General features: G+C 42.7%; 2 protein-coding genes across 5 annotated transcripts in view; both read right to left on the bottom strand.

Moving 5' to 3' along the window:
* Positions 1-1,245: 1,245 nt before the first annotated feature.
* Positions 1,246-16,925, bottom strand: cwc22 (CWC22 spliceosome associated protein homolog). The gene is made up of 20 exons (XM_074695426.1): positions 16,787-16,925; positions 15,366-15,422; positions 15,016-15,248; positions 13,880-14,133; positions 12,758-13,012; positions 12,536-12,664; positions 12,271-12,439; positions 12,136-12,189; positions 11,905-12,040; positions 11,605-11,811; positions 11,455-11,517; positions 11,269-11,364; positions 9,846-9,927; positions 9,361-9,421; positions 5,843-5,920; positions 4,979-5,131; positions 3,484-3,611; positions 2,311-2,412; positions 1,985-2,169; positions 1,246-1,900 (listed from the first exon to the last, which is right to left on the bottom strand). Exons 2-20 carry the CDS (start codon positions 15,418-15,420, stop codon positions 1,392-1,394), a joined length of 2,949 nt encoding a protein of 982 aa, XP_074551527.1. The 5' UTR covers positions 15,421-15,422; positions 16,787-16,925; the 3' UTR covers positions 1,246-1,391.
* A 1,100-nt stretch (positions 16,926-18,025) lies between these two features.
* The window catches only part of itprid2 (ITPR interacting domain containing 2), a 38,852-nt gene continuing 31,481 nt past the window's right edge, over positions 18,026-25,396 (bottom strand). For 3 of the 4 annotated variants that reach the window (XM_074694726.1, XM_074694727.1, XM_074694729.1), the window contains 7 exons: positions 23,479-25,251; positions 23,269-23,328; positions 22,759-22,883; positions 22,542-22,647; positions 21,178-21,243; positions 20,779-21,081; positions 18,026-20,670 (listed from right to left, as the gene is read on the bottom strand). In XM_074694726.1, coding sequence (XP_074550827.1) covers positions 20,563-20,670; positions 20,779-21,081; positions 21,178-21,243; positions 22,542-22,647; positions 22,759-22,883; positions 23,269-23,328; positions 23,479-25,251 — 2,541 coding nt within the window. In that variant the 3' untranslated portion in view covers positions 18,026-20,562. The remainder of the gene's footprint in view (positions 20,671-20,778; positions 21,082-21,177; positions 21,244-22,541; positions 22,648-22,758; positions 22,884-23,268; positions 23,329-23,478; positions 25,252-25,396) is intronic. The other variant, XM_074694728.1, reaches the window with a different exon arrangement.

The following is a 25,396-nucleotide window of genomic DNA, read 5'->3' as shown; positions in this document are numbered from 1 at the left end:
CATGGAGTGTGGGAACATTTGGCTATAGGAACATTAAGCTTTGGGAACATTGGGCCGTGGGATCATTGGGCTCTAGGAACATGAGGGTGTGAGAACATCTGGCTGTAGGAACATTAAGCTTTGGGAACGTGGGGCCGTGGGAACATTGGGTTCTAGGAACATGAGGGTGTGGGAACATTTGGCTGTAGGAACATTAAGCTTTGGGAACATGGGGCTGTGGGAACATTGGGCTCTGGGAACATGAGGGTGTGAGAACATTTGGCTGTAGGAACATTAAGCTTTGGGAACGTTGGGCTGAAGAGACATTAGGGCCGTGGGAACATTTGGCTTTGGGAACATTGGGTTTTGGGAACATGGAGCTGTGGGAACATTGGGCTCCAGGGACATAGGGTGTGGGAACATTAGGTTTTGGGAACATGGGGCTGTGGGAACATAGGCAAACTTTCCACTGTTGAATTCAGAGTTCTGAAGCTATCAGTTTAGTTACTTGCAAGTTTAGCATCGCAGAGTATTACAATTTAAAAAAAAGCATAATTATAAAGGAAAAACAGTTTTACACAGATCTAACCCATTGGAAAAAAGTCTATACAAATTAAATGTTACTTACCATCACCTTTGAACAAATGCTCAAGGTATCTGCAATGTCTGCCATCAGCTATCAAATTCTAAATGTTCCTTTTTTGTTCCCGTAGTTTGAGATTTCCGAGGATGTTTGTCTCTAATCCCGTAAGATTCCTTAAACTGAACGGCAGCGCTCTCAGGCTTCAAACGTTTGAGCGTAAATAATCTGAACAGTGTGCTAACTTTGCTATCTGCGCTTGGTTTGAATGCTAACAGCTTAAGCTAACAGGCTTTTTTGGTTCCATATAAATAAAGAAAGGAAGGTTGAGGTTGAATCACAAAGTTTCCTGTAAAAATCTTAATGTTTCTAATTCTGACCTGAAGTCTCAGTCAGTCGATGTCCTCTGACAGTTTGAGCACAGACAGATTACAGACCGTCGGCTCTGTTCGCTGTAAACACCAGAGAAAAATGTTTTCATCATAAAATCCACGGACACGCTCTCCCTCTGAGTCTGATGTTCAGCAGTTAACTACACCTGTGAGGTAAAAAAGGTGTGAATAATCTGGGATTAGTCTGAAGAAAACAGAATTAAAACAGAGATTTTAAAACAGCTAAAGCAACTTTAATGTTTTTTCACATTTCATTAACAACAAATATCGTTGATAGAAAACAGACGAGACAAACGAAGAGACGGAAAGACGGGTCCCAGTCCAAACCCCGAGTGACGGGCGGAGGTGAAGAGGAGGATGACAGCAGGGAGCGACGAAGGCTTCACTCGTCTGTCAATCATCATCATCACTGCTGCTCCCGGACGGAGCGATGAAGAGCTTCACCTCCTCCTCCGCTCCTCCCTCTCCCTGTTCCTGTCTCTGTTCTCCTTATTCCTCTCTCTATCCTTCTGCCTCTCTCTCTCCCCCTCCCTCTTCTCCTCGTAGTCTCTCTCCCTCCCTCGCTCCCTCTCCCTCTCCCTCCCTCTGTCTCTCTCTCCGTCCCTCCGTCGGTCTTTAACCTCAGCTTTTCTCCTCCTCTCCTCCTCTTCCTCCTTTTCTTCCTCTGCTCTTTGGTCCTGACGGTTTCGATGGGCGCCGTCACGTGCACGCTCCCTGTCCTCTGCCTCACGTGCACGCTCGCGCTCCTCTCCCTCACGTGCACGGCCCTTCCTGTCCTTCCTCCTCTTGCTCTCCTCGTCACTGTCGTCTTCGTCATCGCTCTTCCTCCCTGCTCGCTTTCTGTCTGACGCTTTCTTCTTCTTGACCTTCTCCCTCTTCTTCGTCGTCTTCTTCTTCTCCTCACTCTGCTCCTTCCTCCTCTTCTTCTTCCTGTGTTTGGAGTCGGAGTCTGGACGGAGAAAGAAAAGTGATGGCTCAGGTTCAGATCAACGAAAGCTGACGTTAAAGTTTGAAGGAGAAGGAAGCTGCGTACCTGAGCTGCTGCTGGAGGAGGAGGAGTCTGAGGAGTCTGAATCTGAGTCGCTGGAGGAGTCCGAGGAGGAGGAGTCAGAAGAGGATGAGGAGGATGATGAGGAAGAGGAGTCAGAGGATTCCACCTCCTGGTTCTGGGTCATGATCATCTTTGGAGCATTTTTCAAGTGTTCCCTCAACTCGTCTCTGAAAAAACGACAGAAACAAGAAACATTTAGATTCACTTTTATATATCGACTTCATATTAAACATGCTTTATTTAATATCACAGCTGTGTGTGTGGGTGTGTGTGTGTGTGTGTGTGTGCGGTGTGTGTGTGTGTCTTACGTCAGCCCTCCCAGTCCGATAGAGGTGAAGAAGTTGATGGCGAAGCGAGTGTTTCTCGGGTTGTCACGTGGAAACAAACCTTCAAAGAACGGCTGCAGTGTCCTGAAACACACACAAACACACACAAACACACACTTTACTTCACATTTTTCAATTACTGTTTTTATACCACAGTCTGGGTGAATACTCTACTCTGATTGGCTGCAGGGTGTCTTTTAAAAAGTGGTGTAAGACACCTATAAAAAAGTTCCCGTCAAACAGCCTGATTAGTCTAAACCAGGGGTTCTCAATTAGAAATGTAAAAGGTCCAGAAAATACATTTGGAGGAAGTTAGTCGTGCGTGCCGTCATTTTTTTTTACTACTTTTTTTATGTTTGTTTGTTTTTTTTTGTAGTTTTAGGCTGGGTGTACTGTACAGTAACAATCAGGGGTAATTGGATGGCACAAAAAAATATTTTCAGTATCACACTTATATTCTTTCTGGCCCAGTAATACTAAATAAAATAAAATAAAAATAAATACATCACATGAAAAAAAGTTTGAGAACCACTGATTTAATGGACTTTAACATTTGTTTGTAAATTATTCCACTGACCCCCAAACTATGGTTCACAGACCCCACATTGAGAAACACTGCATTAACACTCGATATATCACAGGTTTTTTAATGATCAGAGTGAATGGTGGATAATATTTTTGCAATAAAATTTTTTTTAGGAAACTATCTGTGGACTCTGATCCTTTGAAATAAAATTTCCCATCATCCTCTGGACGCATGCAGGCAGTAAGAGGAGTATTGTTTTGTATCACGTAACATAACGTTAAGCGACCATCTCACTTCCCTCCACTGATTAGGCCTGATGTAAAAGCTGCGGCCAATGAGCTGCAAGTTCTGTGGCAAGAGCCTGTTACCTTGGCAACGGTTAAAAAATGGTTAAAAAAAACAACATTTACTTATTAATAATTGATTCATTTCCAATCCTCTTCAAGACGTCAATTATTGGAAATGAATGGACTTGGTGGAAGTACTTCCACCAAGTCCATTCATTTCTGATTACAGACACCTGATTGGACATTATCCTTTAAATAACTGACTTTATGTTTGGTGTATTATTAAGCATTCTAAAAAATGTGACATTAAAAACTCAGAAATGTGTGTGCGGCTGTTCTCACTGGTCTTTAAGTCTCTGGTTGAGTCTGGGGAGACCCATGTAGGCACAGAGCTCCTGGAAAAGGATCTTCACGAAGATCCTGCTGGAGGACGTCGTCGTCTCCTCACTCATCCGGATACACTCCAACACCTGCTCACGGGGAATTCACGACACACAGCAGAGACAGACAGGAATGAGGGAAATCTGCTGTGAGTTAGTAACTAGATTGGGTTTATGGCCCAGAGTGTGTGTGTTTCCCCTTTTCAACCAAACTGGTGCTGGTTCCTGACTAAGCTCTGATTCTTTGGGACTTTCCTTCACGCCTGAGGTGTTAGCACAAGGAATGACTGTAAGAAACTCAATTCGACAGACAGGAAGTTGTCTTCCCCTCCTTCTTTTCAGAAATGGATCACAGAAATGATACTTGGACAAAGCTGACGTAGGCTGAAACTCTTTGTTGTCCTTGTTTATTTGTATTGTACAAATAAACCCACCAATAAATAAAATATTGACAAAAAACTGGTTCATAGCTAGCATCAACTCTTTGCTGGCCCAGAGACAAGCACTGATTATGTCAGGGGGCGGGGGCAACAGTGACCAACGATCAGTGGGAAACAGTCGTTCTTAAAGAGGAAAGATGCTGACAGATTCGTCTGTTTTTTTGGAGCTTACTCGTTTAATATTTGAACTGGGGGAGAAATGAAAGCAGCAGCGCCTCGTCTGTCACAGATCAGGTCTGTACCTGATTATTTCATCCAGCAGACTAAACAGACTCATGTTATCTATCTTATCTACATGATCAGGGTATGTGCTTAAATCCTGAGGTTAACTTCAATACTTTTTAAAGACTTTTTTAAAAACCTTACAAAAAGTCTCAAGACCTAATCGCGACTTTAAGCTGTTGTCAGCAGCCAACCTTTGACAGATGTAGTTTGCATTTTAACATAAATGAGGTAAACTGAGAAGAAATAAAGCTAAAAGAATAATTGAAACTAAAGGTTTCTTTATTTCTTTATTATTATTTTTTTATTTACTTATTTATTTATTTATTTTTGTGTGTGTGTTATTAACTTCATTTATTTATTTTCTGTTTTGTCTCTTCTACTTGGTGTACTACTTATTTAACGGATTTAAGAGGCAAGACACTCTTGTTTCCTAAGACTTCGGCTCCATGTGCACGGCAATTTGGGGCGGGAAGGATGGGGGGTCGGAAAGTATCACGATCTATGTTGTGTTGGGCCAAAACTGTTGGGGAAAAAAACTGATAAATAATTGATCACAAAATAAAAATTCCACTACGGTGGTCATGAAGAACCATTCTATTCTATTCTATTCTATACTCTGCCCTCTGGGTCACGAACAGCAGAGATCTGTCCCGAGTTTGGCTCTTTGCTGAAAACAAAACTGGTTTTTAGAAAGAACGTGATCAGAACCAGCTCAGCACCAGCACCATAATCGAACGTGCACAAGTGGAAAAGGGGTTATGAGTGTGTGTGTGTGTGTGTGTGTGTCCTTACACTCCACGGCACAGAGTCGGTGTAGAGCAGGTGAGCGAACAGTCGAGCCACGTTTCTCAGTTTGTTGGTCTCTAGTCGATGGATCGTGTCGTACTGCTCGGCAAAAATCCCCTCGAAACTCTCCATGTACTCCTTCTTCAGCAGGCAGAATCTCTGCAAACACACACACACACACACACACACACACACACACACAAAGTGTTAACTTGTGCCTTCGATGTGGTGACCGTGTGTGACTTACTTCCTGGTATCCTGATGATGTCAGCAGGTCAGAGCGACTCGCTGACTCGTGAACAATCAGAGAAATTAAAAGTTCAAACTGAGAAAACTCTAAAAATAAGAAGTCGCAGCACAGACGCCTCCTCGGCCTGACACCGACACATTCCCACGGTACAGACGCCGGTTAAAAGGCGAACTGTGACTCCTCCCACGTGGAGCAGTCAGTGTGTGTAAGTGAAGATGGATTATATAAGGTCTAACAGCACGGCTGCTTATAGCTCTCCTCTCCTAAACTCAGAGAGCGGGCGTCAGCCTCAGTCTTATTTTAACAGTTATCGTCTGTGCTCACTCCTCAGTGACTAATCTCTGCGTGCTATTGTTCCCAGCCTCTGATTGGAGGTTTACAGAGAGGCAGAATGACGTTCCTCTGTTTGGCAGCTTTTCATTAACGTTACAGCCGAGAGGAAAAACTGAAAGTTCAATAAAAATCAAACAAAATGTTTTTGGACGAGCCACAGGACCACCCACAGGAACAACGCAGAAGAATGGTCTGATCAGCAGCCAAAGAAATCTATCCTTCCTCTCATGATGAGATTTATGCTATCTGTGTGTGTGTGTGTGTGTGTGTGTGTGTGTGTGTCTCACCCCGGCCAGGAGACCGAAGAACTTCTCGTAGGTCCTCTGTTGAGCGCAGCAGTCCAGGATCATGTTGCACAGCTCTTTCTGTTCACACACACATCAAACGTCTCATTAAAACAGGAAGTGTAAAAGTTAAAGTTCACGTTTCGCTCGTCAGGTCTGAGCCGACGTTTACAGACGAGCGTCAAACAGGCTGAAGTTAAAACTGAAGATATAAACCCAGTCGTTAAACCTGAGATAGAGTCCACCTCCATCTCTCAGCTCTGGACGCCGTTTGGAGCGTGTGACGTGTGGGAAGCAGCTGGAATGACACATGTGATGGCAGCGTCTCATGTTTCACAGAAACACGCTCATACGCTGACCTCTGTGACCTTTCCCAGAAAACATCTTAAAGCAGAGACGTCTCTCTTTAAAGCGCTGTTTCCTGAACAGTCGGACTTCACAGGGTCTCAGATACGAATCTTCTTCAGCAGGACTCTGAAACACGCTTCATGGATGGTTTGTTCAAGTTTGACACCACCGCAAATGTGTGTCAGCTCCATAGAGTGTAAAAAAAATGGACGTCATCTTGCTCATCTTGAACTGAGGTCTCCACAAAAACTGCTCCCCCTGGTGGCTGGCTGCAGTATAGGTTTAAAAATCCATCTCCCCAGTCATTCCAGATGGGCTGTGGTCAAACTTTAAATAATTAATACTCCTGGAAGAAATGTTTCTCACGTCTGATTGTTGTGGTGATTTGAAGATATCATTTGGCTGTCTTATATCCAAGTCCTCTTTTTTCTGAAAAGTTTTGTTTTCATTAGTTATACGAGGTTAAAAATGAGGCTTTACGTAACGTTTAACGATGATTGACAGCTGACGTTCAGTGTATTTTTTTCGGGGATTGTAAAATATGTCTGGAGGTAGAGTCAGGAAGTGATTAGACTCTCCAAAGAAAAAAAAAATATTATTTTTGTCACCCAGCTCCACTCAGATTCACAACTGCTAGAATGGTAAATGACAGAGCCACGCTGTCGTCTCTATATACAGGCTACGGTCAGCTCCTGTTCCGACAACATGAATGAACCAGGGAGCATTAACAGTTAAAACTGTTTTATTTTGCACTTCAGTTTATTTTTACTAAAACTCTGACAGTTGATAGTTTAATTTTTCACTATTGTTAATTTGTTAAAAACAAATTGTAAACTCAGAGCTGCTTGTGTTTATTTTGGACTTGATGTCAGAGTGACTGAGCTGTCTTTGATCAAAACGATCTGTCAGTGTGTGGATTGAATTTTTATGTATCAAAAGAAGTTGCTAGGCGCCGCCCTGTTGGCTACGGCTGCCTGTTGCAGCAGCTCTCTCCTCTTTGTCCGTTTCTTGTAATTTTTTCGTCTCTTTTTCGTCATCTCTGTATTTGGAGTGGATCATTACTTTGTATGGTTCATTTGTTGGTCATGGACACCAAACTTTTTGTGTCTTCAGTGATATTTTTATTATTTTTTCTCCTGTGTTTGTCTGGAGATCCTACATGTAACCATGGCTGCATTGTTTACATGTGAAATCAGCTGTTAGCAGCCTGTAGCATGTTAATGCTAACTGGTGCTAGGCCAGATGTTTCCCACAAGGCGAGGAGAAGGAGGTGAGGACGACGTGCTGGTTCTCAGGTGTGAGCTAAGAAGTGACGACATGGACCTGTCCTTCCATCCATCGTTATTGGGAACGTAAGATCTATCTCCAATAACGATGGACGAGCTAGCTGTGCTAACCCAGCAACAGAGGGAATACCAGAGGGCAGAGTAGCATCATGCTATTCACAGATATGGCTAACAGAGCTAACAGCAGACACCAAGGCCACATGTGAAGAGCTTCACCTGCTGTGAGCAGACAGGATCCAGGAGACAGAGACTGAACAGACTGCTGAAGAAGCTCAGTCCTGGACCCTGTGGAGGTGGAGGCTGGCTGACTGGACAATGATGGACAAGCTGTCAGCATCTAGTTTCTTATGGAGCTTTTTGCACTTTCTATACACTTTCTTACTTTGGTTTTCTTGATTGATGCTGTGACTTCAATTTTGTTGTACTTGTTACAATGACAATAAAGTTATTTTCTGTGTTGCGCTGCTACGGCGTCACACTATCACGTAGCTGACGTCGCTATAAGCATCCAGCTTACACGCCGCCTACCAAGAAGGTCACAGTTGGTTGTGGAAACACAAACAGGATCAAGCGTTACTGATCCAAACCGTACCAAAGTGTACTGATCCGTACTGGAGCACTTGGTGAAAACGGGGCTTTAGTCTCCTCGAGAGTCTTCAACAAAGAAATGTGGAGAACAGATAAATATTTTTAGTTTACATGATTTTAGATCAAATTCAACCTCTGCTTGTGTTAATATTTTACAACACTGGAATGAAATAAGCAGTTTTTTATTTTGGAAAGTGGTTCCTGATCCTCCTATATAGTGCTTTATGACCCCATAAAGGTTCCTGACCCCTACTCTGGGAACTATTTGAAGAGTGACAGGATCTCGGTACCACAGACTCGTTGTGGTGTTTTGGTGAATGTGGTTATAAACAAGAAACTAATTACCCCAGAGGCAGTCAGCCAAACTTAGCGGCTAACATGCTAAGCTAACACGCTAAGCTAACATGTTAAACAGAGGGAATGTGACACCTGGGAAACGTCTCAAAGCTCTCGGCTCAGAGCGATGTTGGGTCTGTCAGCCAACGTGACGGTAAACAGAGTCGAGGTCAGTTACTCTTCATCATCATCATCATCATCATCATCATCGTCCTGCTGTTTATTAGCATGAGACACTCACTGCTTCATGATGATGTGAGAACTCAGAGTCTGTATGAGTGTGTGTGTGTGTGTGTGTGTGTGTGTGTGTGTGTGTGTGTGTGTGTGTGTGCGTGTGTGTGAGCGTGGCAGTGATTGGGTGTGTCACAGGATGAGTGTGTGTGTGTGTGTGTGTTGTCGTTCCAGCTGTTGTGTTGAGTGATTCAGTCCTGATGCTGATGAAACCAGGTCTGACAGGGTCGTCTGCTCTGACCTCATAAACACACACACACAGGTGCTGTTCGTACACACACACCAGGACGCTCTTCGTGTAAACACACTCCGCTACGATTAAGATTCATGTCACTTTAATCCCTTTGTCCTCTGCTAAAAGTTACGGGCGTGAACAGGTGGTGACGATACGACGGCGCAGACGTGACGCTGCAAGAAAATCTGCTCTACCCTCAACAATCTGCTGCGAAGTGAAAGAAAACACACCTTTCTGCTCAGAAACACACACATCCTGAAGTTTCCCATAATGCACGTCTGCTTGATTAATTATTTCAACGCTCGAGTGAGTGTAAGAACGGCTTCCAATTAAACGCCGGCGTGTTTTATTCATCCTCACTTCAGAGTCGCTGTTGTTTCCAGGCTGAGCCTCAGAGGAGACAAAAAGTCCTCTGAGGTGGAAAACATTATCCTCATTAATACGTGTGTGTGTGTGTGTGTGTGTGTGTGTGTGTGTGTGTGTGTGTGTGAACTCACCGTCTGGCTGTCAGGGAAGTCCATCTTGATCAGTTTGTGAGCGCACTCCTCAAAATCCAAACTGTGGGCGGAGTCAATCGAGACAGTCAGAGAAATAACGGATCAATAAACGTCAATCAGTTCAAGCATGAAAGAGTGTGTGTGTGTGTGTGTGTGTGTGTGTGTTTAGGAGTGTGTGTGTGTTTATTTTCATTCCTCTCAATCTGTTTCAGTGTTTCATCTCGTTCTCCAAACCTGTGAACTGTTCTTCAGTGAAACCATGGTAACTAGGCTGAACACACACACACACACACTCTGTTACACACACACACACACACAGCTTTAAACACCGCTTTAAATACGAGTCCAAGCCCCTCAAATATAGAAGGAGCTGTAAATAACTGCCAAAATCCAGAGAGACGGCTGACTCACTGCCTGTGTGAGTGTGTGAGTGTGTTTAGAATAAGTGTGTGTGTGTGTGAGGGAGTGTGTGTGTGTGTGTGTACCTGGACTGTATAGCGAGGTAGATGGTTCTTCTGAACGCCACCAGGTTGACCTCCGTCTTATCAAAGATGGTGACCTTTTCATCTAGAAACACACACACACACACAGACTTTAAGGTGATCTGATGTTTACGTGTTATTCAAAAAAAGCTTTAACACCAAAAATAATCTTAATCCAGATTAAAATCCATCTTAAATCAGAAAACTGAGCACTCAGAGGTTAATCATTCCTGTGTCTCAGGCTTCAAACTGGACTTTCCCTCCTTTTCTAACCACAGCGTGAAAACTGTCTCCCCCTGCTGGCGGAGACCAAAATCTCTGAAGAAACGTTTTTTCATTCCTGTTTTTCACTGAATGAGTTTTATTTTCTTTCTTAAGCATCAGAAACTTTTTTGTCCTCATCTTTAAGTTTTTATTGTGCTTCACATTAACAGCTGCTGCCTTCTTTAAGCTCTTTTAATCCAGTAAATCTTTAAAGAATTAACTTTGCGAATTGAAACCGAGATAACTGTGGCTTCAAATTAAAAAAATGTGTGAAGATAATTTGTATTTCAGTGTTTTTATTCTGATAGTTTACTAGGAAAGCAGATTTTAGGCATCAGAACATTTTATTTTTATTATTTTATTTTATTCAACATAAATATGTATATATACTTTTTATTATTCTCTGTACAACAGTTTTTAATATTATAATTTCATTTTATTGTATACTTTTTATATTTTCTTTTCATTATTTTATTTTATTTCTTAAAACTTCATTTTTATTTATTTTTATTTAACATAAATGTGTCTATATTTTTATTCTTCTTTATATGTTTTAATTACTATCACTATCATATATTAAATGTTTTTATTTTATTTTAAGCATTTTATTATTATTTTTTTATTTTATTTTCAATGATTTATTAAATTTTTTGTCTTACTACTTCAGCTCTACTTTTTTATTTTTGTTATATTTAGTGTGTTAGTTATTTTTTTATTTTATTTAACATAAATGTGTATATATTTTTTAATCTTCTTTATTATTTTTTATCATATATTCTCTTCTTTACATTTTTTTTTCTTACAACTTTACGTTTTTTATTACTATTAAAATGGTATTTTATATATTTTTTTAATTTTATTTTTATCATTTTAGTATTATTATTTTTTTTTTTTTCATTAATTTATCTTTTTTGTCTTACTACTTCAGCTCTACTTTTTTATTTCTGTAATATTTAGTGTTTCTTTTTACATTTTTTTATCTTACTTTACATAAATGCGATATATTTTTTATTCTTCTTTGTACATTTTGTATTAATATTATATATTTATATGTACAATAGTGGTTGAAAACCAGTTCAAGGTTTTTATGAAACATCCTGTACGCCCTCTTTGTTTGAACAGACAAAAAATCTGACCAAAACGTCACAATCTCTCTTCTCACCTTCATCCTCTGCCTCATTCTCCTCCTCTTCATCTTCATCATCATCACTCCCGTCTCCATCCTCTCCTGAGTCGCTGCTGCCCTCGTCCAGGATTTCTGTCAGGAGGTGACAGCTGGTTAATGACATGTCAGCTGATTGGATGGTGACGGTGTGTGTGTGTGTCGTTGTGTTTCGCTCGTTCTCACCTTTTTTGATGGCTTTATATTTCTCCTCGTTTTCCAGGAAGTCAGGATCCAACTTGAACACGTCTGATTGAACACACACATGAAGGTTACATGAACATATTGAGTATTTAAACACTCAGAGCATCAGAGCGACGTCTCGTTGGGTCTTACTCATGATGTCCTCAGGGTTGTACTCGTCGTCCAGAGGCAGCATGTGGGTGAACTGGTCCTCCTCGTCCACCAGGTCCAGACCATCTGGGATCACAGGGTGGTCTTTGAAACCGTCTTTCCTGATGGCGAACATCACCTCGATCATGTACTGGACTCTCTTATCGATGCTCGACTCGTGGAGGACGTTCCTGAGACGCTCGAAAATGGCTGAGAGGAGACGCAGGAAGAAGTAAATCTGGGATTCATTCTTTACCAAAAGAATGATGAAATATTCCTCTTTGTGAGTGATTCGATCTGTACCGTTGATTCCTCGCGGCGACACCTCGGTCAGTTTGAGGCCACACTCCTTCAGGAAGGCGATGGCGACCTCCACGCTGTCGTCAGTCGGACGCTCCAGCAGCAGAGTGAGCATCTCCAGACACAAAACCTCGTGCGCCTGAGGAGGAGAGAGACACACAGACACGACTCTTCAGAGGAGGGCATCGACGAGGGGTGAACATTTTAAAAATCGACTCAGACTTCAGGACTCACCACGTTCTGGTTGATGAGATGAGCCACGAACTTGGAGGCTGTCAGGCACTGTTGCTGAAAAACAAAAGACAGACCAGATTTAATCGACATGACAGCCTACAGATTAAATATTCAGACAGACGGAGCGGCGGATACCTTGAGGTTGCGGCGATAGCTTTTCCTGAAGTTCAGGATGAGGCGTTTGAGGATCAGCTCTCCAATCTGTGGGAACTTTGAGTTGATGATGGCGACGACAGCGGCGTAGACGTGAGTAAAGATGGGAGACGCCGCCTGAGCCTGCAGCACGGAGCGAGCCAGCAGACCCCTGAGAGATGGAGACGGAGATGGAGAAGGTGGGTCAATTAGAGGATCGTTGTTTTTCATCATGAACAAATGTTTGGACAGAGAAGTTCCTGCTCACCTCCCCCTGACGATGTTCTCCTGCAGCAGCTCCTGGATGATGTGCACCATGTTGGAGACGTTGACTTTGTTGATGAGACCGTTGATGGATTTCTTCAGAGCCTCCCAGCTCATCCTCTGATAGGCCAGGCTGCAGAGCACAGATCAAACCAGCAGACTCAGAACCATGTAAATGAAAAACATGATTTTAAACCCGCTGAGAGACGACCCCGCCCCGTCTGACCTGCTCTTGTCTGTGATCTGCTGCTGCATCATGCGCAGCTTGGCGGGCGGGATGTAAGCTCCTCCCGTCCTGGTCAGGATGGGGTCGATCTCCTCTTTCTTCTTCTTCACCGGCGGCTCTTCGTTTTTCTCTGCCTCCTCCTCTCGTGGAGGAGAGGCCCAGCGGCCGTGCCTCCTGCGATCAAAGTCAGGGTCTGCGTCCCGTCGCCTGTCGTAGCGTCCTCCTCTGTCGTCTCTGCGATCATCGTAGCGATCTCTGTGAGCGGCAGAAAGAGAGAGATCGGTAAAAACTTTATAATATGTAAGTGAAGTTTTTTGTCTCAGAGGATTTCTTTGGAGAATAAGATCAAATAATATAAGTTTCACCCTGTAAAGACTGACCCGTCAAAAAACAAATTCAAATTTTTTGGAACCAAGATGTTTAATAACCCTTTTAAAAAAAAAAAAATACAAATCAAAAATATAAAAAAATAAAATTTGGCAGTTTTGGAAACTTCTTCGTGAAGTTTCAGTAAATGTGAATTTTTTCAAATCAGAAAATAAATAATTAATTAACTTTGATTTATTTACTTGTTTTTAATAACTTCTTTTTAATCTAGAACAATCTATTAATTATTTTTTGTGTTAACTTAATTTTATTATTTATAATTTCCTTTGACAGCAGAGACAATGTTTCTGGTTTTGTTAAAGGAAAAATAAAATAAAATAAGAGACTTTGGTATATTTTGATTTTATACCATTGTGTGTCTTTTTATTGTGTCTCCAATAAAAAAATCTTTAAAAAGAAAAAAAATCTTTAAAAAGAGAAAAAAAATAAAAAAGAAAAACAATTTAGAAGAAAAAATATTTAAAAAGAAAAAAATAAAAGGAAAGGTATATATTTGAAAAGAAAAAAAATTAAAAAGAAAAAAATATTTAAATAGAAAAAATATGTATAAAAAGAAAAAAAAGAAAAAGAAAAAAATATTTAAAAAGGATTTTTTTTTTAACATTTTTAAATTGGTTTCAAAGTAATTTTTTATCACGATAAAATGAGACAGAGGTCCTGGAAACTCATGTAGGAAGTCTGATTCGTTTGGCAATAAAGGTCTAAACACGTAGCCGTGCTGTTCCTTTCTGTTACCTGTTATAGCGCCCCCTGTTGTAGCGGTCCCGGTCTCTTGACCTGGACCTTGACCTTGATCTGTCTCTGTCCCGTCCTCTTGACCCCGACCTGTCTCGTCCTCTAGATCTAGACCTGGATCTGGATCTGTCTCTTGAACCCGACCGGCCTCTTCCTTTGGATCGTGATCTGTCGCGCTCTCTGGATCCTGACCCGGATCTTTCTCGGTCTCTGGACCTGGATCTGTCTCTCTCTTGGGACTTGGATTTTGATCTCTAAAGAAAAAAAAACACAGTGTCAGATTTACAGACTGAAAAAACATCAGTTTGACTTCATCAAAGAGCCCGTCAGTACCCGGGGACTTTGTGGTGACAGTAACAGACACGCAGCGCTCTCCTGTTTGAGCTCCTGTCACTCTGAAAACACTCAGTCTTAAGATATGATCCCTGTGTTCAGAAAGTCCGTCTCACAAACATCTTATTTCTTCATACCACAGAAACCAAAACTGCTGACGGACCAGATCTGTGAGATCAGATCTGCAGAACCACTAAATGTTTAATGAGGAAAGAAATCTCTAAAATCGGAGCTCACAGAGCGAGAAGCTCACACAGAAAAATGAGACATGATCAGAAAATGAATCAATCATCTGAGATTAAACATGAAGCGGAGGCCGAGCAGAGTTCAGGCTGAGATCAAAGGTTGAGGAAAAGGAGGAAACTCTCCAGAGCACCGGAGGAGGAAACGCACACACTGCTTTAAAACCAAACATCCACGTTCCTACACTTTGCTTCAGAGGAAATAAGATGTATCACGATGAAACTCTTTTCTGCAGCTTCACGCTGACAGGAGGAACAGAAACTGAAGATGTATATTCTGATGTAACTGAAAGAAGAGCCTGAGGTAAACCTTGAATATGCTGATCTCCTCTGCCTCGGGATCCCCCTGGAGGAGAGGAAAACCCGGGTTGCCTCGCACAGCCTGCGGTAAACACTACACACACATTTCCTGCTCCTACAGATCTGCTCCCAGCTGCTGCTCTGCATCATGAATATAAATCCTTTCCTGTGCGTACAGATCCAGGCCTGCTCTGTTACAGCCACACTGAAAGGAGGAAAACCAATCACACGGCCCTGACACCAGGGAGTGTCGTCGCTTACTTTGATCTGAGCCACGCTGCTCCTAATCTTCCTCAGCGCCCCGTTGTCTTCGTCATCATCACTGCTGCTGCTGTCTTCTGAGCTGCTGGAGGCGGCACTGGAAGCCGGGCTCCTGGAGGAGGGGCGGTCTGCAGGGCTGGCCTGAGGGGACGGCCTCTCTGCGGGGCTTTTCTCCGCTGCGACGGGTTCTTGGGGCTTCTCTGCCGCTGGACTCGAGTCGTCTTCTGAAGGTCCTGGAGACAGAGAGCGATAAACAGTTAGAGACAGAGAGGAAGCTGGGCTGGAAGAAGAGAATCAGCCTACAGCAAAATAAAAACAACAACATATGATGGAAACAGATGTTTCCTCACCACTGGGTTCTTTCTGAGCGGGGCTCGGGCTCCGACTTCTGCCTGGAGAGTCCATACCTAAAAACACAGTCACAGCTCAGATAAATGATCACAGCAACCATCACAGGTCACTCACACATAAAGGTTAATGAGCTGCACAATATGGACACAACACACATCCAAAATCCTCCAACATCCAAATCCAACAATCTTTTTTCTTTAATTTAACTGGTTTGAGTAAATCTGAGGGTGACTCATAATTAGCAGGAGCTTTATCTGCCTGAATAATCATTTGAAGGCATAAACCTCATCACATTGTTGTCTTACAGGAAGCAAAACATCACATTAGAAGTAAAAAAACGCAGCTTTGTACATCAAGTATTCACTTCCTATGTATGGAATAATTTTTACTTTGAAGTAAAGTTTTGTTTTTACACTTAACACACTTAAGGATGTGTTTAAAGTTTGACATGCAGCTCAAAAATAATCAAATCCAATCCACTTTATTTATATAGCACATTTTAAAAAACATTGAGGTTCACCAAAGTGCTGCACAGTTAAAATAACATGTAAGAATATCAATGAAAGAAAAAAAACAATTTAAATAACACATAGAAACAAATAAGAGTCATAAAAAATATATATATAAAAACAAAAATTAAAAAAAATAAAAGACATAAAAGACATGAAAGGACACGGATCACACAAGATTATACATAAGAGTAAAGACACTCATCACTGATCAATTATCAATCTATAAATAACTTTCAGGTCAATTAATGATGAAGCATGGAGTTTATTAAACCAAGAGGGCAGGTCTATGGAGTATTCAGTTTACTAAACGTGTGGAAACAACAGTGACAGTTAATCACCAATAAAATATGAGAGGAATACAAACATTTGCTTCAAATTTATCACTTTTTTTGCGATGAAACACGGTTTTAATGCCTGATAAGAAATAATCTAAATAGTGATTTCTCTATTAATAACCCGAAAACCAGAAGAAAGAAAGAAAACAACACAAAGACCCTTAAATTTTCATTAAAGCTTTCAAAAATAAGACTTTAAAGACGATACAAAGTATCTGTGTAGGTTTAGCTTACAGGTTAAACTGAGATTGGATTAGTCTGACGCGAACAGGTCGAGTTAACTTTCAGCGATCACAATGTGAAGCAGCGATGAATTAACTTATAAAAGTAATACGGGAAATAAATATCGTGAACAACATTATCGAATCAGGCATAATTAACATTATTAACGCCTCAAATTGCCTGATAAAGGTCCCTGTTTGATCTCCATGTGTGTTTGGAGGAGCTAAAGTTAGCCACAGCAGGCTAACTCTAGCTCCTCGCGCGTTTAAACGTCATTAATTCTCTTTTCCGTCTTTAAACTGAACTCTATTTTTATATTTTAATTAAGTGAACCTCTAAAAAACCTCTTACCGTCCCGATTTCACACTTTTCCTCTCTAAGTTAAATCTGTGTCGTTCTTCAGACGGAAAACTTCCCACAATAAAACAAACACTACTTCCGGGTTAAGACACGCTTCCGGTTTTCACAATAAAAGATTCGATGTGTGAATGAAGGGGACGTATAAGCATCGCCCTCTAAGGGTGATGATAGAAACTACTTAAAATAGGCTTACAAATGGTCTCCGTTTGTTTTTTTCTCTGAGTTTAAAGTTTTAAATGTTGAGTTTAAATCAAATAAATGACAATCTAAAAAAATAAATGACAGAAGTCTTGAATTGTTTTCATTTCTGATACAGTTATTAATGCGTTTAACCCCTTAACGTGCCTTTTGATCATCGTATAGTTAAACAGTCTTGGAAATAATTATTTTAAGATTAAATTATCATCATGGAACATTATATTCTTTATATTCTGTCTATAAAAATTAGGGATCAACAATTGATCGAATTTAAATCAACATTGCAATGTAATACAATGCAATTTTCAAATCGCAAAGGCTGCAATTTAAAAAAAAAATAGTGCATTTAAAAAGTGCAATCCACAAGTACAAATATTTCAGCGGTTGAGCCAAAACTTTGTTTTTATTTACAGTTATGCACTTTATTTAATGTGAGATTCATAGAAGAGAAGATTACTATTGATTTTTCAGATTATTGTTCATACCTGGCCTCTTGATCTGCAGGACTTTGTTACTTTCTCTGATTTAATTTAAGGAAATTAATGATAATTTTATCACACATCTACAAGGCTTGAAGTTAAATCAATCAGTCAATATTCTAATGTGATTGTTATAGGTAAAAACATTATTCATATATAATCATCTCATTTCAACATGTAGGCCTGGCTGACAGGAAAGTCTTGTTTATATGTTGACAATATCCTTTGTTGTGATGTACAGAATGTTGTATTGCTTGTGTTAAGTGAATATTGTAGAAGACACACATCCTCCCTAAAAATCGCATGCTAAATCGCAATCGCAATATGGCTCCAAAAAAATCGCAATTAGATTATTTTCCGAAATTGTTCAGCCCTAATAAAAATGTTACACTATACACTTTGCTGCTGTATTCCTGTAAAAAGAACATCATATATTGTCTCTTTCAGGCTAATAATGCCAAAATAAACTGTTGAAGTACCTAAAGTATTTGGTAAAACTGTACCACACACATTCACACACTGACAGTCTCTGAAAAGAGGCAGAACTCAGCTGTACTGAAAATAAATACATCTTTATTCCTCTCTCTACAGAGTGATCCCTCCCCTTCATCCCACTGACAGGACATCAATACAAAATACATCATTATTAATGGACACATGGATAGAAATTAATAGACACCAACAGACAGGCAGTGAAGTGAAACAAAGAGTTGGTCAGGGATTGTTGATCAGTTAAAAATGTATAAAAAGCACAGTGAGTGTTGGTCCTGCAGAGCAGAAAAAAAACAAAGTGAAAAATCCAGCAGAGATAATCAAAGTTTAAAGGCTCAAAGTGAGCCCTCAAGCTTTGATTCTCTGCACTGTAGACTGCTCCCAAAGATGAAGAGCGAACATCCTCTAAACAGATTATTCTCCAAAAGTTAACTTTCTGCAGAAAGATTCAAACGTGTGTGTGAGAGAGTGGGAATTTACAAAATCCATGAAAAAGATACAAAAAGAGGTATTCTATGAGGAGCATGTTCAGTTTGATTGACAGGTCTCTCAGCCAATCACACTCCGGTGAGTTGGGTGCTTGTTTGATCTCAGCGTCTCCCGAGTTTAAAGATTTCTGTCCTGGATTACCTTAATTATTTTAACCTTTGGGTGTCAAAAACAGCTGATCAGGGAGTGGAAATACCCAGTCAGCAGTAAAAACACATCAGTTGTGTATCATGTATATTGAACATTCATACAGATAGTTTGTGCTTAAGTGACGCAGGAAGACTGATCCCACCTGAAATGTAAGAAGCGGTTGAATATGTGAACAAACGTCCCAGTTATCAGCATAAACTCTCATATTATTGCACAGACAGCGTGAGCTAACATGCTAACACTCATGCTCACTTAAGCTCCTCCCACATAAGTCATTACATCATCATCACCAACACCATCATCATCGCCAAGACAACTTACTCTGTAACCTTTGACCTTGACTTCACCTGTACCTTATGACATCACACTCTGACCTCATAACCTGCTGTGACCCGTGTTAAAGGGACAGTCTGACACTGCAGATGCAGTTAGCGTAGCTTAGCATAATGACTGGAGACAGGGGGGAACTGTTAGCATGATTTAAACGACAGTTTCTGAACTCTACGGTGAACAAGCTCGATGAGGATGAGGATGATGATGATGAGGATGAGGATGAAGGAATGGTGACAGCTGTGGGATTATAATCCCTTTTCAACAAATCTCACAGCCGCTCAGCTTTGACTCTTTACGTTAAGGTGAAATGTGCATGGAGTGAGTGACTCTAAGAGGTGAAAAGCTCAGTTTGATCCCAGAAAACACTCAGGAAGAAAAAGCAACAGATTCAAACACAAAGACGGCGTTTACAGTTTGTTATTGGTCCCGTTTACGTTGCTCTCAGAATAAATTAACAGCTTCATTCAGCCAGGTTACTCTAAATCTTAGTGGTATTTCTCTGAAGACATCGTTAGGAAGTTTTCTGTCTCTGAGATTTCAGCTTCTTTCAAAACAACAACAATCTGAGTCATAAATATGGAGATCTGATGACAGCTAAGTTATTCTGCATGAAACTTTTTGCAAAGTCAGCCATCAAATCCTGAATTTCCTTATCAAAAAAAAAGTTTCAAAAAGCCAAATTTTGCAGTCTCAGGCTCTGTCAAGGATTTAAATCTTGAAGGTTATGAACAAAGAGGAAAAAACATCTGAAAGATCTCCAATGATAATGATTTTTCAGATGTTTTTATGCTTGTTTGTTTTGTTTTGTGGAGGGGGATAAAGATTCAAAATTTTGTGACAAAACCCCAAAGTTTTAAAGCCAGGTCTGTAAAAAGTTCTGACTTTCTAAAAGGCCTGAATTTTTACTTTCCTCTCCAAATTCTCTGATTTTTTTTCATCAGAAATTTTGTGAAAAAATCAGAAAAACATTCAAAATTCCAACTGAAGTCTTAGAGTTTTAACTTTTATACCAAAATTTTCTGACGTTAGAGAAATTCAGAGTTAAAAAAAAAAAACAGAAACCGTAGTTAAAATAATGAAATGGAAAAAAAAACTCAAGGTGAAGCTTCGAAATCTACACAGACAGAAAAATCATGAGGATAGTTTTCATTAGGACTTCAGGAGCAGACTGTGTGTAGTTCCTGTTGTGTGTGTGTGTGTGTGTGTGTGTGTGTGTGTGTGTGTGTGTGTGTGTGTGTGTGTGTTGGCGGGGCAGTGGTTGTTGTTTCAGGCTTTGCTTTGATCAGTTAGAAAAACAGGAAGCAGGTTGTAAGAACAGACATCATTGCTAGTGGTTCCTCTTGGAAAACCTTCCCGGCACATTGAAACAAATCAAGTCTCTGTGGTCATCGTCCTTTCCTCCTCTGCGGCCGGTCTGCAGCAGGCGGAGGTGGGCGGAGCTTTCTGACATGAAGGTGGCGTGTTGGTCTGGTCTCAGTGTTACAGACATACAGTGTTACAGACGCATAGTGTTCCACACGGACAGTGTTACTCAGCTATACAGTGTTGCACACAGACAGTGTTGCTGCTCAGGCTGTGGTTACGAAGGCTGGGGGTGAAAAGGGGGCGGGGCTTTAAAGATGGTGACTACAGAGGCTGCTGCCTGGCAGGAAGTGGTGATCTTTGAGGAGAAACTGTGGCGAGGAGCTCGCTGTAAATCTCCCGTCGGACTTCCTTCGCCACGCTCTCCCTGATCTGGAAAAACAGAGACAGAGAAAAGAAGATTTAAAGAACGGTTTCTTCAAAAAGACCAAAAAGATTTCAGGGAGAATTCATGTTTTTTATTTAAAAACCGAAGTTCACCTCTCTGATGAGCTCCTGCAGGCTCTCCACTCCCAGTCCTCCTGCTGCTCCCTCCTCGTCTCCTCTTCGTTCTCTCTCCTCTCCCAGTCTTTCTTCCTCCTCCTCCTCCTCACCCTGTGCGTTGGGTCGACGAGGAAGGACAGGGGTGATGTTTATCGACGCTTTGTACACGCCTTGTGACTGCTCGTGGTCTCCTCCTCGGGCCGGACTGGACGATCTGGTGGAGGAGTGTGTGGAGGGGGCGTGGCCGTCGTAGCTGAGCTCTGATTGGAGGTAGAGCTGCTCTCTGAGGAGGTCTGACACCTGGACGGAGGCAGGAAGGACATTCAGTTAGGATCAACCTTGCCATTGTTTGTGTGTGTGTGTGTGTGTGTGTGTGTGTGTGTGTGTGTGTTTTACCGGCTCCATTGCTCTCAGTGCAGAGGCCGTGCACAGATTGTCCACGCTCGTGTCTCTGTGGAGACCCTAAAGGAAAAACAGTCACTGTGATTATCCTGTTTATACCAGTAGGACTGTGTGTGTATAGACTTTGTGTTGTATATGAGTAGTCTGTGTATATGTTTCACATTGTGTTATTTTATTTGCGAGGCTTAACACCTTAAATTTTGAATACATTTTGTGTGTATACCCTGTGTTATGCAAAAACCTGAAATTGTACCTGTTTTTTTGTGTGTATACCCTTTTTAGTGTAAATACCCTGGTGTGTATTTCCATGTAGCCCCTGTCTTTTGTGTGTATACCCTTTGTTTAGTGAGAATTTAGTGTGTATACCTTTTACTAACGGTGTATTTTCTGTGTAAACTGTCAGTTTAGTGTATTTTTTCTGTTTATACTCCATCACTGTGTATTTTTTGTGTATACCATATGTTAAGCATGGCTTGTGTGCATACCCAATACAGTGTGTATTAAATACACCCTTTGTTTAGTGTGTATACCATTTGATTAGTGTGTATTTTCTGTTTATACTCTCTATTTGAGTAATTTTTTTGTGTATACCATACATTGAGCATGTGTCTTGTGTGTATACCCTGTATATACATGATGTAAAGAGAGTATTTTGTGTGTATACCATTTGATTAGTTCGTTTTTTTGTGTATTCTCTGGGTCTTGTGAGTATTTTTTGTGTATGCTATACATTAAGTGTGTGTCTAGTGTGTATACCCTGTGACCGTTAGTATACAAGAGAGAATTTAGTGTGTATACCATTTGATTAGGGTGTATTTTCTGTGCATTCTCTGGGTCTAGTGATTTTTTTTGTGAATTCCATAAATTAAGTGTGTGTCTAGTGTGTATACCCTGTGAACTGTGTATAGCAGAGTGAATTTGGTGCATATACCATTTGATTAGTGTGTATTTTTGTGTATACTCTGTGTTTAGTATGTATATTTTGTGTAAACCATATATTTAGAGTGTCTCTTGTGTGTATACCCTGCGTACAGCGTGTATGTGTGTATATCCAACTTTTAGAGAGAATTGTGTGTGTATACCTTTTTAGTTGTGTGTGTTTTCCTTTTAAACTATATGTTTGGTGCACTTTTTTGTGTGTACGCTGTGTTTAGTGTGTAGTGTGTGTTTTTTTGTTTGTATACCCTCTGCGGTGTTTTTTGAGTGTCTGTACCTTGTGTTGTGTGATTGTACCCTGTGATACGTGTGTGTTTTTTGTGTGCCCCATATGTTCAGTGTGTGTTTTGCTTGTTTGTATCCTGTGTGTATTGAATTTAGTGTGTATTCTCTGTACTTTGTGTGTGTTATCGTGTGTATACCCCTTGTTGTGTTAACTCCAACAGTCGGTCTTCCAGCTGTTGCTCCAGCTCCTGCAGCTCCTCTCTGACCGCCGACCTCAGAGTCTGAAGCTGTTCCAGCTCCAGCCTGAAACACACACACACACACACACAGAAACACACACACACGGTTTGTTTAAAAGCATAATACACACATATTTACAGTCGATACACACGTTTCTGTTTGCTCTGAACTCACCTGTCAGCAGGACTCAGGTGTTTGTACACCACGGCCTGCTGACGGATGATTGACAGCTCCAGGTCCATCATCTGAGAGCGAAACAGGTTCAGGCTCCGCCTCTTCTGCTGAAACTCTGCCAGGGACTGGAAGCAGAGAGGGACACACTTTGATCGGATCCATAAAAACCACAGAAACAGATTCAGTTCTTCCTGGAAACTTCTGCCACACACTCCGTACTGTATGTAAATCTGACGTTATGTAAAGCTCATGTGTAAACTCATTATACGACTCTAAACACACTGACTGGAAACGTGTGAGTGTGACGCTCGGGGAGCGCGCTCTGCCTGCGAGCGGATCTTAGGATTTCATGTTTGTAAAGTTGGACACGGAGAGATTTAAGACGGCTTAGACTTCAGAAAGTTGTTTTCGCCGAGCTTTACCCACAAACAGAGATTTACTCTCAGAGCGCAGAGAGCGCAGAGAGACAGAGGAAGAGGAAGAAGAGGGATTAGTGAAGGACGACCGTACCTGGCTGCTCGATGGGGTCGTTCTGTGCTCGATGAATGCGTCTGGAGTGTCGGCGCGGTTCTGCAGAGAGAGGACGGAGAAATGAGACACAACAAGCAGAGGACGCTTCAAAACGCAGCAGAAGACAGAAAATATAAAACTGTGCATCAGCTCCAAACTTTCCAACCATCCGCTGACGACAGGAGGAGGATCTGGAGGATCTGGACTGACCTGGCTCAGACTCTGAACCGTTCCTCGGATTTCGTGCAGGACTCGTCTCAGCTGCATCTCAGTGCTGGACGGAGCAGGAGGGAACATCCCCGGGTACAGACCTGGACCCAGGCCCGGGTGGAGTCCCGGAGCAGGAGGAGCCAGCCCCGGGTGGAACCCTGGATCTGGAGCCAGGGGCGGACACTGAGGGTACCCCAGGTGCGGGCTCATGTTGTACCCTTGGTAGGCGAGGTAGGACGAAGAATACGGCGAGGTGTGCGGAGGTGAGAAGTACGGCGAGTGGTGTGCGTAGGGAGCGCCGTAGCCCTGGTGGTGCATCATGGGAGTTGCTGGGTGCAGGTTGCCCATGCTGGCGTGGTGAGGGGTCATTGGTGGCGGCGGGTGATGCAGGTTGGAGAGGCTGGCGTGTGTTGGAAACGGCGGCGTTGATGGCGAGTGAAGTCCGGTCAGACTGGAGTGATGGAGGAAGGACGGGCTGTGCTGGGTCGGGAGGTTTGGGAGGCTGCCGTACGGGTGGACCGGGGCCGGGTACTGAGGGGGAGGGTTGGGGGCGAAGGGGTACGGGCTGGGGCTTAGTCTGGCGCTGTGGTTGTGGGTGGGGTTTAAGAACTGAGGAGCCGGGTGAGGGTTTGGGTGAGGGAACGCCATCGGCGGAGTCCAACTCTGCTGGTTCTGGTTGGAGCCCAGGTTCTGCTGGAACTGGCCCTGCTGCTGCTGCCGATTGGACGAGAGGTCAGGGACGCTCTGCGTGCTCCAGGAGTGCGCGTTGTCGCCCGCCGGCCAATCAGGAGGAGGGCTGGAGCTCTGCAGGGAGTAGGAGGAGCGCATCAGGTAGCGAGGGATGGGTTTAGGAGGGGGAGCGGTTTCTGTGAGGAGTCTGGATGGTTGGGTGGCGTCGGACGAGGAGGCGGGGTTTATGATCAGAGTGGACCGGCAGCTGGTTTGACCTCGGTCCTCCTCCTGTCCTCCCTCCTCGTGCTCCTCGTGCTCCTCCCCGTCCTCCTGGGTGTACTTGAAGGAGTACCTGGGCTGGGTGCAGGAGGCCTGGCCCCGGCCGAACTGGATCCTGACGGAGGAGACGATCTTTGAGGGGGAGAGGAGCGACGAGGGCAGGGAGGACGACCTCTGAAGGGGGACGCCTCGTCCTCGCCCTCGTCCTCGTACGAACGCTGCAGACGGGCTCATGCCCTGCCCGACCCGGTTCAGCTGGAACTGCTTGGCCCGGTTCAGAGCGCTTTCTACAGGAGACGGAGGAGGAGGAGGGAACACTAGATCGGACTCATCCAGGACGGTCTGTCCCTCCTGGGTCTCAGCTCCTGCTCCCTCTGTGGGGGCTGCAGAGTCTGCTGGGGTCTCTGTCTGGTTCTGGCTGGGTTCTAGTTCTGGTTCTGGCAGATTTTGAGTAGTTTCTGCTTCTGTCTGTGGTTCCTGCTCTGCTGCAGACGCGCTCTCCGGCTTCAGCTCAGATTCAGGATCAGCTCCCTCCCTGTTCTGGACTTGCTCCTGCTCGCTCTGGGCCTCCGTCAGACTCTTCTTGGGGAGCTGGTGCGCCGTGTACTGAGGGATCGTCTCTGATATCCCATCATGCTCGTCTCCCTCCCTGGAGTTACTCCTCCCATCAGCCTCGGAGGCAGCGTCAGGCGTCGCCTCTCCCTCTTTGACGTCTGGGAGGATGAAGACCGGGTGGTCCAGGGCGAGGGGCGTGGCCAAGTCTTGTGAGGGGTGTGATGTCACCGTGGTCTCACTGTCACAGCTGTCACTGCTCTCCTGCACCTGGTGACAGGAAATGAAGACACACATATTTAAATTACTCACCGAATAAATAAATCAAACATGCACTTTTTTAATAATCATCAAAAGAAGAAGATTTCTGAGATTAACTTTTGATTCTTTCAGTCTTTGTTTGATGACGAGCACC

This window comes from Halichoeres trimaculatus, unplaced genomic scaffold, assembly GCF_033239565.1.
Source record: "Halichoeres trimaculatus isolate MK-OKI-2021-1 unplaced genomic scaffold, fHalTri1.1 fHalTri1_scaffold_19, whole genome shotgun sequence".
NCBI classification, from domain to species: Eukaryota; Metazoa; Chordata; class Actinopteri; order Labriformes; family Labridae; genus Halichoeres; species Halichoeres trimaculatus.
This window is presented reverse-complemented; position numbering and strand designations above follow the sequence as displayed.

Excerpts from the sequence above, each read along its gene's own strand:
- cwc22 (XM_074695426.1), bottom strand. The coding sequence starts at position 15,420 with ATGGACTCTCCAGGCAGAAGTCGGAGCCCGAGCCCCGCTCAGAAAGAA. Across the intron at positions 11,812-11,904 it reads GTCGCCGCGAGGAATCAACG|CCATTTTCGAGCGTCTCAGG; the intron begins GTACAGATCGAA and ends GTCTCCTCTCAG. Across the intron at positions 2,413-3,483 it reads AACCAGAGACTTAAAGACCA|GACACTGCAGCCGTTCTTTG; the intron begins GTGAGAACAGCC and ends TGTGTGTTTCAG.